The following is a 15,000-nucleotide window of genomic DNA, read 5'->3' on the forward strand; positions in this document are numbered from 1 at the left end:
TAGCTCAAAACCCATACGAAAATATGTTTTAAGGTTTCATTCAAACTTGCCCAATTGTTTTCTAATTAATGCACTTAGGGTTGTGTTCAAACTTGCCCCATTGTTGTTTTCACGTACCTCTAAGGGTTACGCTGTCTATGGGGACCAGGACTATTAACCGAAGATCCCGTTTCACAACCATTGTTCATAAAAACTCTGCGGGACGTTAAGGATACCACACAATATTTGAAAAGAGCAGGGCATACGGTTCCCGCTGTTCTGGTCTGGTCTGAATTGATATAACACTATAAGGTGCTACCGACTTATCCTACTTTCCTTATCTTCAGATCAACAAAACGTTAACCTGCCAAAATGACTTCGTGTGCAAATATTTATTTCTTATGAATATATCACTATTAGTAGATAACATCGGAAGATTAAGAATTATACCCTGATACCAATGCGTTTCCAAGTTAAAACGAGAGTAATAACCATGTGATAAGTTATCAATAATACCAAAAAAAATGAAACAGCAGCAATGAAATAAAATTATAATTTAAACTACTGGGAAATACGACGTTCTGGCCGTTCTCCAGTCGTTATGAAGGAAGTCGAAGAATTCAAAATCAGGACGTAAAAACACATTTAGAAAGCGTCAGAGAACTTTGAACAAATGTAATCAGTCGAACAACAAAAAAATGAAGAGAAGAACAAATCAAAATCTCACCACGTCTCAAATCTGATTGTACGTTTTGGTCTCAGCTCGTTAATAAAGAAAATTCCTAAACGAGACAGTCGCAATTGTTTTTGCAATTTGAAAACACTCAAGTCCTTGAGATATCTTTTGGAGCCTGCCTTCCAGTCGATGAACTATTGCTATTATATACTAATATATTTGCATATTATTGCAACAACCTAGTTGAAGATCAAGCTCACAGCAAAGAGCAACCGAAAAAAATTCTCATTTTCTCTTGACAAGAAAGGAATGATGGAACAAAATGATTAGCAAGAACATTGAAACATTTACTTAGGCGAGTATGATATGTTCAGAAATGGTTAGAATCAGAGCACTGTAAATTGGCTATAAGGACCTATTGCCAAAGATAGAAGGGCGTTTTCGCGTACGACAAATTATGGTTTGTATGTCATTTTTTAGGAAATATTTATTTGCTATTTCAGTTACGATTTCGTGACGATTTGAAAAAAAAACGTACTGTTGATTATCAAACTAGCGGGGAGGTTTTCCTGTAATTTCCAGGAGATTTAGTAAGAGTCACTTCGTCAACCATTTTGCACCAAGAAATAGCCAGCAAGTCGCACTAAAATCGCCGCTAATTTAAAAATCGCAACTAAAACCTCTTGAATGGTTTCATGGTCTGCTTTGGTGGAGTTTTGCATTCAATGGTCTTACTACGCATGGAAATCTGTACGACTCGGTTATGTTTCTAAATTTCATCTTTTGCGAGAGCACGGATTGCTTACACGTTCTGAAAATTGCTTGTTTTCGGCAATTTATATATCTATTCCAACCGCTCAACAAATAAGTATCTTTCCTCTTCGATGGTTTGAACAAATTCTCGGAAGAGACATATATAGTCTTACCAGGCTGAGAAGCTGCCGTTACAAATTTAACTTTAAAATCACACTGACAAATTGTGCATTGATCGCTCGGTGTCTCCTCGGTGCCTAGGTTTGTTTTGACGGAAGTAAACATGTGTTAACAAGGTTTTTTGTTCAGTAATGGCACCTTACGGCTAGTTTTGCTGGGGGGATAAACCGGAGGACCCGGAGAAAAACACTCGTAGCAAAGTAGAAAACCAACACAATCTCGACCCACTTCTGGCGCGGGGTCCGGGAATCGAACCTGGGCCACATTGGTGGGAGACGAGTGCGCTCACCACTACGCCATCACTGCGCCATCACTGCTCCCCATGCACTCATGAATGTGACGTAATAGGTCACCACGGCAACAAAAGAGCCATCTAGAAACACCTTGCATTCTGTTTTAAAGTGGTACTATGCTCAAAAAATCATTTCCTTTTTCCTTCAGATTTTGAAAGCGTGTTCGCTTAACACTTAACTGGCAAAATTTTTAGCTTTGAGTTTTATCCAAGGGCTGTTTATTTTGAGTGTAAGTTTTGGATTTCATGGTCCGCTATTACTCACGTTCAAAACTGGCCGATTGGACCTCAGAGGGTTGGATCTAGAGAAAATGACGTCATTTACTCACTAGCTTAAAATTTCAGCGTGGAAACGCAATTTATTATATATGCAAAACACGGGTTGAAAAGTCTGAAAGCCCGAAATGCCCGAGCTGCATATTAATTAGGCCGCGTACACACGCGTTGCATTCTTAAACTAGTGAGTATTTGACGTCATTTTCTCCTCCACCTAGCTCTCTCAAGATTTTAAAGTTAGTAATGGCGGACCAATGAATAAGAAAATTCCAGCTTAAATAAACAGGTGTCTTTTTAAAATCAGAACTTAAAACTTGGGTGAGTTAGTGTTTAGTCAACATAGTTTTGAAATCCAAAGGAAAAACAAAAATTTTTGTTTGGTCGTAGTACCACTTTAAACAGTTATATCTCAAAAACCAACGGGGTGACCCTCATTTTTTATTGTTGAAAAGTGATATTAAGCTAAAATGAAGTTCTCTCAAAAGTTCCAGTACTTTGCGAAACGTTTTATGTTAGCCTGGTAATCACTTTCCAGCAATGAAAATTAGGGGTCACCGAGTTCGTTTCTGAGATATAACCATTTAAAGACAAAGTGTAGGGTGTGTCTGGATGGCCCTTTTGAAGCCATAGCGACTTATTGCGTCACATAAATGGGTGCATCTTGTTAAACAGGTATTGTTGCTTTTAATAGTACCAAAATTTTTCCGTTACGTGAAACAGTTTGGTACACTCAATCCTTTCAAATCAAGTACAGTTTGATGAAAAAGTGTTAAAACTGATTTGAGCCTCCAGTAACGTCATCATGTTTAACAAAAACTGAATGCAAAACGAATTGTTGCAAACACCACGAAAACAAAACACTTTTCAATTTTTTCTTTTAACCGAGGTAAGTCACTTGTGAGGGAGACATGGGCCCGAAAAAGTGGCGGCAGCCCAGGTGGCGACTGAAGTTTTGGATGATTGAAGGAGATGTACTCCATCGAGTAGTCCACAGGGTTGGAATCAATGTTTTCAACTCTCCCTCAACAAGGACTTTGGCGTGTCATCAATTTTATGTCGTAAATGCATAAAAGAACTTGAAAAGTTCGAGCCAGGTATGCGCATGTCCTCTAATAGACTATAAGTGAGAACTAGTCAAAAATGCGTTCATTATTCAGCTTATTATATAATCACAAGTTCATCTGAGATTCTCGGCTAGAGCCACCAGAGGAAATATTTTCCGTTCACGCAGCGTTTTCACGGACCATGGAAGAAAGGTTTCTTCTTGCACCCACGGTGCATCAACAACTTAATAATTTACTATTTATATACTTAGTTATTTCACTTAGTGTACCTGGTTTGCAACCAGTCCCTAGGGAAACAGATAGCAATGATGTAATGTACAATTACTGTTAAACGAACAAAAGATGCTAATGAGAGGAGAGATCTTTTGTTTTCGTTCACCAACATGTGGCGGCCCGGACGACGCAACATGAAAACCATCAATTAAATTAATTAGTGCATAGTTAGCTTTGTATGTTGGCCGCTTTGAGGTTGCGTGAGAGACAGGGTCGAGAGTCTTATTGAGTTGCATTGTGCGACTGTTTTGAGCACGAGCCACTGTTTATGCAGTCATTTACTCGCAAAGCAAGAAGACTTTTGTATATTTTTGTACGATAACAACTTACTTATTCAGCTATAAGCCGAGCAATTTTTACACAAATCTTCAATCAATTTGGGCAAATTTGAAGCCGTAGAAAGGGTTTTTCATAAAAATAATTTTCTCAGCAAATTAAAACAGTTACAAATGAACGTGTATTCACTTACAAGCCGAACTAAATTACTTGTGAAATAAAGAGAAGTTGTTGTTGGTGTAATATGGACTTTTATTACTTGGTGGCTCGTAAAGGAGCCGTTCGTGTTGTTGTGTGATCGGGATCGATGTTATTGCTCGTCTTCTTCCTCGCTGTCTGTCTCGAATTCGTCGTCCATTTTCTCGTCTTCACTTTTTTTTTGTTCTGGAATATTCTCGTTGAAGACTGCATCGTCTTCTGTGCCGTCGAGTGCGTTATAGAGGTGCCACAAGTCTTGAACGAACGCCTCACCATCTCCTTGGGTATCGCCCCAAGCCTGTTTTACCTATCGAAGAAACCAGGAGTCTGGGAACGAGATTGCACCATCTATTGACACATATCGTGTAAACAAGCTTGTCACATGACACCATAGCAAACTTGAGACAAAAACGCAAGTGGAGTTCTTCTTGTAGCGACATTTTCCAAGCAAAAAGACCGTACGCATTAAAGGGAAAATCTTACCTTGAATTCTTTGCTCTGAAAACCACGCCAAAGGTCGCTGATCAAGGTCGGGATATGCTCCCCGATAAGCTCCCCGTGTAACAGATTTGCCTTATCTTTCCTCCGGCGACGGAACCATCGACTCGCTGATGCCGTATTCTCCGGCGATCTCGGAGTTATTTTCTGCAGCTTGTGCTTCAGCGACTATTTTAAGTTTAAAAGCGAGGTTGTAAGGTTTCCAGTCGAATAACCTTTTTATAAAATGCTTCACTTGTACGAAGACACGTTTCCAGTAAGGTCAGTAATTGTTTAATAATATTCGTCACCTCACGGTCACGTCGCTTGTTTGCTTCTTATCTTTCGTGTTCATTTGATTGCTTTGAGTATAATTTTTCAGTCAATGTCAATTTGTATTTAAATTACGAAAATTCCATAGTCGATATTACACATCAAGACCTAAAATGGGTCTCGGCTTATAGCCGGGTGTTATGCATTTACAATTCGTGTCAATCAAGTTGATTTTTTCCGTAAGAAGTTTGGGGTCTCGGCTTATAGCCGAGCTGGGCTTGTAACCGAATAAGTACGGTACGTTGTTTACAAGTAAACGTTGTATGTACCACGATCTCACTGACCCTTTGATCACAGCCTTCCGTTTTCAGGACAAGTTTGCGCCTTGGCAAGCGAGTGATCGTTTTAAAATTGCCTTTGCACAATATTCTGGTGGTTTAAGAAGCTCGGCTCCGGGTATATCGCTTTCTTGCAACTTGAGTTCTTGTTCCGCGCAAGCAATGTTGAAAATGCGTCCCCCAAAACAGTCCCACCAGGCAATTCAAAAGGACTCTCTACCCTGTCTCCCGCGCAACCTCAAAGTGGACAATAGCATGCCATTTCCTGTCTTAATGTTTTTTTCAATGTTCGTTTTTTAGTATAGAAGATTAATGGTGACCTTTTACGATGTGAGAATTAGGTGTTTGTCCGTCGTTCCATGGATATTTCTTAAACACTGCAAATATTCTCTCTTTAATTGTATTTAATTACTGGGTTGCCCTATGGCAACCCAGTCAGAAAATAGGTAGATTTCCGTTTTTTCTTTTTTTAGTATTTTTTTCCGTGTCGGTAAAAGTCTTGCCTGTCACTCCCCTGGTAAGTGGTGTCTTTGTGCATACAGCCTTCTACGCGTATTTTCTTAGGATCGAGAGGGTAGTGGAACTGCGTAGATTTCTCTGGTGGACACAGTAGAATCATTAACTTAGCCTGCAATGGCGTCGAAAGTCATGTAACGCGAATGGCGTTTTATGGATCCTTAAACAAAATATACCCTTATGGAGCTCAATAATGGAAAGTCAGTTGGATAAACTAGGCAGGAATCTCAAAAGCGACGAGTAATGGACTTCGACAACAATCTATCGCCCGTCGAGACGAAATCAAAGTGAGCTGTATTTACCTGAAGTACACGGTAATTTGACACGATTGAGTTTCTTGTCTTCACGCACGCAATGAAATAGGAAGAGGTTTTCGCCTCTAAGAGCAAATATGTTGTTTGTTTCAATAAAATTCTCACTTTAAAAGGATTCTGTGGTATTTTCTGCCTTTGTAAATTACAATATCATGTTGTGTATTGAATTTTCGAGCTTAAGGTTGAAATGTGATATGGGAGAAGTTTTTTAGTATTGCTCTGTAAGCAGGAAGGGTTCACAGGCCTGTTGGAAGCGTGCTTGAGTTTCAACAAAATGAGTCCCAAAATCAGTGAAAAATTGTGACGCAGATGAATAATAAAGTAGCTGCTATTTCCAAAATGATGGAATTACCTGGTGATAAATAACGTCGTACGCGTCTTGGAGAGTAAATTTTGACTTTGCATAAACAAGAGTTGGGCGATTGTGATCTTTGTTTTGACTTCGCTCATTTCATTGTCAAACTTTATAGCACCTGACAGAAAAAGAAACTTTCAAAAACCCGGTATCTTGCCATCATTTGACACAGATACTTCACTGTTTGGCGAGTAAACATGCCGCGGTAACTTAATCACGGCGCCCGCTGAATTCCGGCATGTCACTTTCGATTTTGCGATTTATTTGAACGTAGCAAAAATCTCCCAAAATGTTTGTCGCTGATCGTAACTTTTTATCTTCTATATTCACGGTTCAAAATTAATGTTGTTTTCATGTCGTAAATATTTTATTCTCGATCGACCGTCCCGGAAACTTCGTTCTGCTCTTTCTAAAAACTGTGTATCAATAGTTATTTGCTTTTGCATCAATATTTGTTTTGCATAAAGCAAGCTAAGAGAATCTGTACCTTGCTGAGTTCGCATTTGTTAGCGTTAATAGTATTTTCGGTCAGATGTTTCTGTTTTATGAGGGGTTTATTGTTTTGGTCTCCCATCCTGACACTAACCCCATTCCAATACCATACAATTCAGTGCCTTCTGATTTTCAGTAACACGTACCACAGGCAACCCAGTGTATGCTTCACGGAAGCATCTCGTTTAAAATAGCGATGAGTTATATTCAAACCCAAAGGTGACTGCATAAGATTCAAATATCAGTGAAAGAAGAGACACGTGCTTTCCAAAGTGTCCTATTCACCTACAAGCAAATCGAGCGAGATTCGCGGCTGAAAATATGGTAATCGGATAAAAGAGTTAAAATCGTGTTTATGTGCTACAGTCGAACCTATAGCGGCCACCCTCGGGACTTGAGGAACTGACGGCGTAATCAAGGTGGCCGCTTAATACAGTATAATGTCAATTTTAATGGCGTGCCATTAAAAAGCACTTTATGCAAGGAAACAATAGGACAATCAACACTCTTTCAAGGCATCAATACTTTAAACAAAGTTGCCAACTTGTAACTTAAAGGTACGGAACATTTTTGAAAGGGCCAACAAACAACAGGAAAGTCTGGATAATATAAAGGGTAAGGAATTAAACAAAGGTGGAGGTTATGGCCTGAAAACCCCTTTCGAGTATACCTTTGAAGGCGATTCATTCTCCATCGCGTTCTAGAGGACAAGCTTCTTAAACAGGAGTTTCTAGCAAAGAGGGAAGCATTTTCAAAGCGAACATTTTTTTGCCTTTGTGATTTTGTACTGTACTTCTTCAGCACATTGCAGATAAATGGAGAGAGTTAACGACTAAGCGGCCGATTATCAGCTTACAGTAGCTTTGTACAAGTTATTTCTTTATAGTGATAGATCGCATTTTAAACACAATAAAATGCTGCATAAAATGACATGTGGCTTAGTTTCTGTTCAAGGGTGGCCGCTTAATACAGGTAAAAGAAACAAAGCAAGACAAACATAAGACTGCTACAGGGTGGCCGCGGCCGCTCAATAGAGGTGGCCACCTATTACAGGTAACAAATACAGCGTTTGTATGGGAAAAAATCGCGCCTTTGAAAACTGTCCGCTTAATAGAGGGTGGCCGCTTAACGCAGGGCCGTTATATACAGGTCCGACTGTATATTATCTCACTGTTTTAATATATACAAAAGCAACTGTTCACCGAAGTGGAGGTGGCTAGCAGTGGATATTTACCTCCGCACTGCGCTCCTTGGTAAGTATCCACCAATAACCACCTCCTCCTCGGTGAATACTTGTTAAATATGCCAAAATTACGATACTTGACAAAAGAATAGCAGGTTTCCAAAGAACAGAAGTATGTGGGAAAAAAACCCTGCCACTATGATAAAAGATTTGACGCTTAGGGCCCCCCTAGAGGCACCTGCCATTTTTTTTAAGCTTCTTTCACCTAAATTAATGAAAACTGACCGACTGTTGTTCTCCAGGGGATGAGACCTGAGTAAAAACAATACACCCATTAGAATCAACTGAGATAAATCTAAAGAGAGCATATTTTTACTTTGTGACGAGTGCAATTCTGATGCGTGCGCCGCACGAGATAAAAAAACCTAGGGAAACCAGCAGCTGTTCTTAACGCAAAACAACAAAGAAACCTGCAGATCCTAACGAAATATTGCATTTCCAGCTTTTCTTGCAGTAACCCAAGTCAGCACAATAATGGCTTCTCCCTCCACCAGCACAAGTGAGTCAGTTTCTACAAGTTTGTCTCCATCCTTCAGTGTTAGCACTTCACGGTCTGTAAGTGCTTCTCCCTCCTCCAGCGCAAGTGAGTCAGCTTCTACAAGTTTCTCTCCATCGTTCAGTGTTAGCACTTCAATGTCTAAAAGTGCTTCACCCTCCATCAGCACAAGTGAATCAGCTTCTACAAGTGTGTCTCCATCCCTCAGCATTAGCGTTTCACGTTCTACAAGTGTATCAATATCCTTTAGTGTTAGCACTTCAATGTCCACAAGTGCTTCTCCCTCCAAAAGCGCAAGTCAATCACCTTCTACAAGTGTGTCGCCATCCCTCAGCATTAGCGTTTCAGAGTCTCCAAGTGTTTCTCCCTCCATCAGCGAAGGTAAATCAGCTTCTACAAGTGTGTCTCCATCCCTCAGCATTAGCGTTTTACGTTCTTCAAGTGTATCAATATCCTTTGGTGTTCGCACTTCAATGTCCACAAGTGCTTCTACCTCCAGAAGCACAAGTCAATCAGGTTCTACAAGTGTGTCGCCATCCCTCAGCATTAGCGTTTCACGTTCTACAAGTGTATCAATATCCTTAAGTGTTAGCACTTCAATGTCCACAAGTGCTTCTCCTTCCATAAGCACAACTCAATCAGCTTCTACAAGTGTGTCACCATCCCTCAGCATTAGCGTTTCAGAGTCTCCAAGTGTTTCTCCCTCCATCAGCGAAAGTAAATCAGCTTCTACAAGTGTGTCTCCATCCCTCAGCATTAGCATTTCACGTTCTACAAGTGTATCAATATCCTTTAGTGTTAGCACTTCAATGTCCACAAGTGCTTCTCCCTCCAAAAGCGCAAGTCAATCACCTTCTACAAGTGTGTCGCCATCCCTCAGCATTAGCGTTTCAGAGACTCCAAGTGTTTCTCCCTTCATCAGCGAAGGTAAATCAGCTTCTACAAGTGCGTCTCCAACCGTCAGCATTAGCGCTTCACGTTCTACAAGTGTATCAATATCCTTTAGTGTTAGCACTTCAATATCCACAAGTGCTTCTCCCTCCAAAAGCGCAAGTCAATCACCTTCTACAAGTGTGTCGCCATCCCTCAGCATTAGCGTTTCAGAGTCTCCAAGTGTTTCTCCCTCCATCAGCGAAAGTGAATCAGCTTCTACAAGTGTGTCTCCATCCCTCAGCATTAGCGTTTCACGTTCTACAAGTGTATCAATATCCTTTAGTGTTAGCACTTCAGTGTCCACAAGTGCTTCTCTTTCCATAAGCGCAACTCCATCAGCTTCTACAAGTGTGTCGCCATCCCTCAGCATTAGCGTTTCAGAGTCTCCAAGTGTTTCCCCCTCCATCAGCACAAGTGAATCAACTTCTACAAGTGTGTCGCCATCCCTCAGCATTAGCGTTTCAGAGTCTCCAAGTGTTTCTCCCTCCATCAGCGAAGGTGAATCAGCTTCTACAAGTGTGTCTCCATCCCTCAGCATTAGCGTTTCACGTTCTACAAGTGTATCCATATCCTTTAGTGTTAGCACTTCAGTGTCCACAAGTGCTTCTCTTTCCATAAGCGCAACTCAATCAGCTTCTACAAGTGTGTCGCCATCCCTCAGCATTAGCGTTTCAGAGTCTCCAGAGGTTTCTCCCTCCATCAGCGAAGGTGAATCAGCTTCTACAAGTGTGTTTCCATCCCTCAGCATTAGCGTTTCACGTTCTACAAGTGTATCAATATCCTTTAGTGTTAGCACTCCAATGTCCACAATTGCTTCTCCTTCCATAAGCACAACTAAATCAGCTTCTACAAGTGTGTCGCCATCCCTCAGCATTAGCGTTTCACGTTCTACAAGCGTATCAATATCCTTAAGTGTGAGCACTTCAATGTCCACAAGTGCTTCTCCTTCCATAAGCGCAACTCAATCAGCTTCTACAAGTGTGTCGCCATCCCTCAGCATTACCGTTTCAGAGTCTCCAAGTGTTTCTCCCTCCATCAGCGAAGGTGAATCAGCTTCTACAAGTGTGTCGCCATCCCTCAGCATTAGCGTTTCACGTTCTACAAGCGTATCAATATCCTTTAGTGTTAGCACTTCAGTGTCCACAAGTGCTTCTCTTTCCATAAGCGCAACTCAATCAGCTTCTACAAGTGTGTCGCCATCCCTCAGCATTAGCGTTTCAGAGTCTCCAAGTGTTTCTCCCTCCATCAGCGAAGGTGAATCAGCTTCTACAAGTGTGTCTCCATCCCTCAGCATTAGCGTTTCACGTTCTACAAGTGTATCAATATCCTTTAGTGTTAGCACTTCAATGTCCAAAAGTGCTTCTCCTTCCATAAGCACAAATCAATCAGCTTCTACAAGTTTGTCGCCATCCCTCAGCATTAGCGTTTCAGAGTCTCTAAGTGTTTCTCCCTCTATCAGCGATGGTGAATCAGCTTCATCAAGTGTGTCTCCATCCCTCAGCAGTAGCGCTTCACGTTCTACAAGTGTATCAATATCCTTCAGTGTTAGCACTTCAGGGTCTGCAAGTGCTTCTCCCTCCATCAGCGAAAGTGAATCAACTTCTACAAGTGTGTCTCCATCCCTTAGCATTAGCGCTTCACGTTCTACAAGTGTATCAATATCCTTTAGTGTTAGCACTTCAATATCCACAAGTGCTTCTCCTTCCATAAGCGCAAGTCAATCACCTTCTACAAGTGTGTCGCCATCCCTCAGCATTAGCGTATCAGAGTCTCCAATTGTTTCTCCCTCCATCAGCGAAGGTGAATCAGCTTCTACAAGTGTGTCTCCATCCCTTAGCATTAGCGCTTCACGTTCTACAAGTGTATCAATATCCTTTAGTGTTAGCACTTCAATATCCACAAGTGCTTCTCCTTCCATAAGCGCAAGTCAATCACCTTCTACAAGTGTGTCGCCATCCCTCAGCATTAGCGTATCAGAGTCTCCAATTGTTTCTCCCTCCATCAGCGAAGGTGAATCAGCTTCTACAAGTGTGTCTCCATCCCTTAGCATTAGCGCTTCACGTTCTACAAGTGTATCAATATCCTTTAGTGTAAGCACTTCAATGTCCACAAGTGCTTCTCCCTCCATCAGCGCAAGTCAATCAGCTTCTACAAGTGTGTCACCATCCCTCAGCATTAGCGTTTCAGAGTCTCTAAGTGTTTCTCCCTCTATCAGCGATGGTGAATCAGCTTCACCAAGTTTGTCTTCATCCGTCAGCATTAGCGCTTCACGTTCTACAAGTGTATCAATATCCTTCAGTGTTAGCACTTCAGAGTCTGCAAGTGCTTCTCCCTCCATCAGCGAAAGTGAATCAACTTCTACAAGTGTGTCTCCATCCCTTAGCATTAGCGCTTCACGTTCTACAAGTGTATCAATATCCTTTAGTGTTAGCACTTCAAAGTCCACAAGTGCTTCTCCCTCCATCAGCGCAAGTCAATCAGCTTCTACAAGTGTGTCACCATCCCTCAGCATTAGCGTTTCAGAGTCTCTAAGTGTTTCTCCCTCCATCAGCGAAGGTGAATCAGCTTCTACCAGTGTGTCTCCATCCGTCAGCATTAGCGCTTTACGTTCTACAAGTGTATCAATATCCTTTAGTGTTAGCACTTCAATGTCCAAAAGTGCTTCTCCTTCCATAAGCGCAAGTCAATCAGCTTCTACAAGTGTGTCACCATCTCTCAGCATTAGCGTTTTAGAGTCTCTAAGTGTTTCTCCCTCTATCAGCGAAGGTGAATCAGCTTCTACAAGTGTGTCTCCATCCGTCAGCATTAGCGCTTCACGTTCTACAAGTGTATCAATATCCTTTAGTGTTAGCACTTCAATATCCACAAGTGCTTCTCCTTCCATAAGCGCAAGTCAATCACCTTCTACAAGTGTGTCGCCATCCCTCAGCATTAGCGTTTCAGAGTCGCCAAGTGTTTCTCCCTCCATCAGCGAAGGTGAATCAGCTTCTACAAGTGTGTCTCCATCCCTTAGCATTAGCGCTTCACGTTCTACAAGTGTATCAATATCCTTTAGTGTAAGCACTTCAATGTCCACAAGTGCTTCTCCCTCCATCAGCGCAAGTCAATCAGCTTCTACAAGTGTGTCACTATCCCTAAGCATTAGCGTTTCAGAGTCTCTAAGTGTTTCTCCCTCTATCAGCGATGGTGAATCAGCTTCACCAAGTGTGTCTCCATCCGTCAGCATTAGCGCTTCACGTTCTACAAGTGTATCAATATCCTTCAGTGTTAGCACTTCAGGGTCTGCAAGTGCTTCTCCCTCCATCAGCGAAAGTGAATCAACTTCTACAAGTGTGTCTCCATCCCTTAGCATTAGCGCTTCACGTTCTACAAGTGTATCAATATCCTTTAGTGTTAGCACTTCAAAGTCAACAAGTGCTTCTCCCTCCATCAGCGCAAGTCAATCAGCTTCTACAAGTGTGTCACCATCCCTCAGCATTAGCGTTTCAGAGTCTCTAAGTGTTTCTCCCTCCATGAGCGAAGGTGAATCAGCTTCTACCAGTGTGTCTCCATCCGTCAGCATTAGCGCTTCACGTTCTACAAGTGTATCAATATCCTTTAGTGTTAGCACTTCAATGTCCAAAAGTGCTTCTCCTTCCATAAGCGCAAGTCAATCAGCTTCTACAAGTGTGTCACCATCTCTCAGCATTAGCGTTTTAGAGTCTCTAAGTGTTTCACCCTCTATCAGCGAAGGTGAATCAGCTTCTGCAAGTGTGTCTCCATCCGTCAGCATTAGCGCTTCACGTTCTACAAGTGTATCAATATCCTTTAGTGTTAGCACTTCAATGTCCACAAGTGCTTCTCCCTCCAAAAGCGCAAGTCAATCAGCTTCTACAAGTGTGTCGCCATACCTCAGCATTAGCGTTTCAGAGTCTCCAAGTGTTTCTCCCTCCATCAGCGAAGGTGATTCAGCTTCTACAAGTGTGTCTCCATCCCTCAGCATTAGCGTTTCACGTTCTACAAGTGTATCAACTTCCTTTAGTGTTAGCACTTCATTGTCCACAAGTGCTTCTCCTTCCATACGCGCAACTCAATCAGCTTCTACAAGTGTGTCGCCATCCCTCAGCATTAGCGTTTCAGAGTCTCCAAGTGTTTCTCCCTCCATCAGCGAAGGTGAATCAGCTTCTACAAGTGTGTCTCCATCCCTCAGCATTAGCGTTTCACGTTCTACAAGTGTATCAATATCCTTTAGTGTAAGCACTTCAATGTCCACAAGTGCTTTTCCCTCCATCAGCGCAAGTCAATCAGCTTCTACAAGTGTGTCACCATCCCTCAGCATTAGCGTTTCAGAGTCTCTAAGTGTTTCTCCCTCTATCAGCGAAGGTGAATCAGCTTCATCAAGTGTGTCTCCATCCGTCAGCATTAGCGCTTCACGTTCTACAAGTGTATCATTATCCTTTAGTGTTAGCACTTCAGGGTCCACAAGTGCTTCTCCCTCCATCAGCGCAAGTCAATCAGCTTCTTTAAGTGTTTCTCCATCCCTCAGCATTAGCGTTTTAGAGTCTCCAATTGTTTCTCCCTCAATCAGTAAAAGTGAATCAGCTTTTTCAAGTGTTTCTCCATCCCTCAGCATTAGAACTTCACGTTCTAAAGGTGTATCAGTATCTCTCAGCGCAAGTGAATCCTCTTCTTCAAGTGTGTCTTCATCCCTTAGCATTAGCGCTTTAGGGTCTCCAAGTGCTTTTTCCTCCATCATCGCAAGTTTTTCAGCTACTACAATTGTGTCTCCATCCCTTAGCATCAGCGCTTCATATTTTACAAGTGTATCAATATCCCGCAGTGCTATTGATTCAGTTTCGACAACTGTGTCTCCATCCCTCCATATTAGTACCTCAGGTTCTACAAGTGTGTTTCCTTCCCAAAGCATTGACACTTCAGGTTCTGCAAGTACTTTTTCCTCTCTTAGTGCAGGTTATTCAGCTTCTTCAAGTTTTTCTACATCCCAAAGCTCAAGCAATTTAGCTTCTAAAGATGACTCTCGATCCGTCAACGCCAGTGCTTCAACGTCTACACATGTGTCTCTATCCATCAGCGTTGGCATATTAACTTCTACAAGTGTGCCTTCCTCCCTCAAAGCAAGTAATTCAGCTTCTTCAAGCGTGTCGACATCCCTAAGCTCGAGCACTTCAGCTTCTGCGGATGACTCTCCATCCCTCAGCGCCAGCGCTTCAGCTTCTGCAGGAGTGTCTCAATCGACAAGCTTATACATATCAACTTCTACACGTGTGTCTTCCTCCCACAGCATAAGCTCTTCAGCTCCGACAATATCTAAATCCTTAAGTGCAAGCGATTTATCTTCTACAATTGTGTCCGCAGCATTTAGCATTGGTGTTTCAACTACTTCAAGTGTGTCTCTATCAATGAGTATAAACGATTCCGTTTTAACAACTGCCTCTCCATCCTCCAGCTTAAGCGCCTTAGCCTCGATGTCTTCAGTATCCACCAGTAAAGCTGTTAGTCTGAGTGTTTCAAGCACAGTTGCATTCCTGGTTTCCTCTACTTTGACTCAAAGTGTCATGAGCATAAACACGTTTTCTGGGCGATCAAGCATGGTTAC

At 42.0% G+C, this 15,000-nt stretch overlaps 2 protein-coding genes across 2 annotated transcripts in view; both read left to right on the plus strand.

The window, feature by feature from the left end:
• The window catches only part of LOC138020418 (streptococcal hemagglutinin-like), a 16,807-nt gene extending 5,309 nt beyond the window's left edge, over positions 1-11,498 (plus strand). The window contains exons 2-3 of the mRNA XM_068867407.1: positions 8,418-11,432; positions 11,494-11,498. Of these exons, the coding sequence (XP_068723508.1) occupies positions 8,418-11,432; positions 11,494-11,498 (3,020 nt within the window). The remainder of the gene's footprint in view (positions 1-8,417; positions 11,433-11,493) is intronic.
• Positions 11,499-13,530: 2,032 nt separating this feature from the next.
• The window catches only part of LOC138022396 (mucin-like protein), a 52,390-nt gene continuing 50,920 nt past the window's right edge, over positions 13,531-15,000 (plus strand). The window contains exon 1 of the mRNA XM_068869523.1: positions 13,531-15,000. This exon is cut by the window's right edge and continues 125 nt beyond it. Coding sequence (XP_068725624.1) covers positions 13,649-15,000 — 1,352 coding nt within the window. The 5' untranslated portion in view covers positions 13,531-13,648.

Source organism: Montipora capricornis, chromosome 10 (assembly GCF_036669925.1).
Source record: "Montipora capricornis isolate CH-2021 chromosome 10, ASM3666992v2, whole genome shotgun sequence".
Classification (NCBI taxonomy): domain Eukaryota; kingdom Metazoa; phylum Cnidaria; class Anthozoa; order Scleractinia; family Acroporidae; genus Montipora; species Montipora capricornis.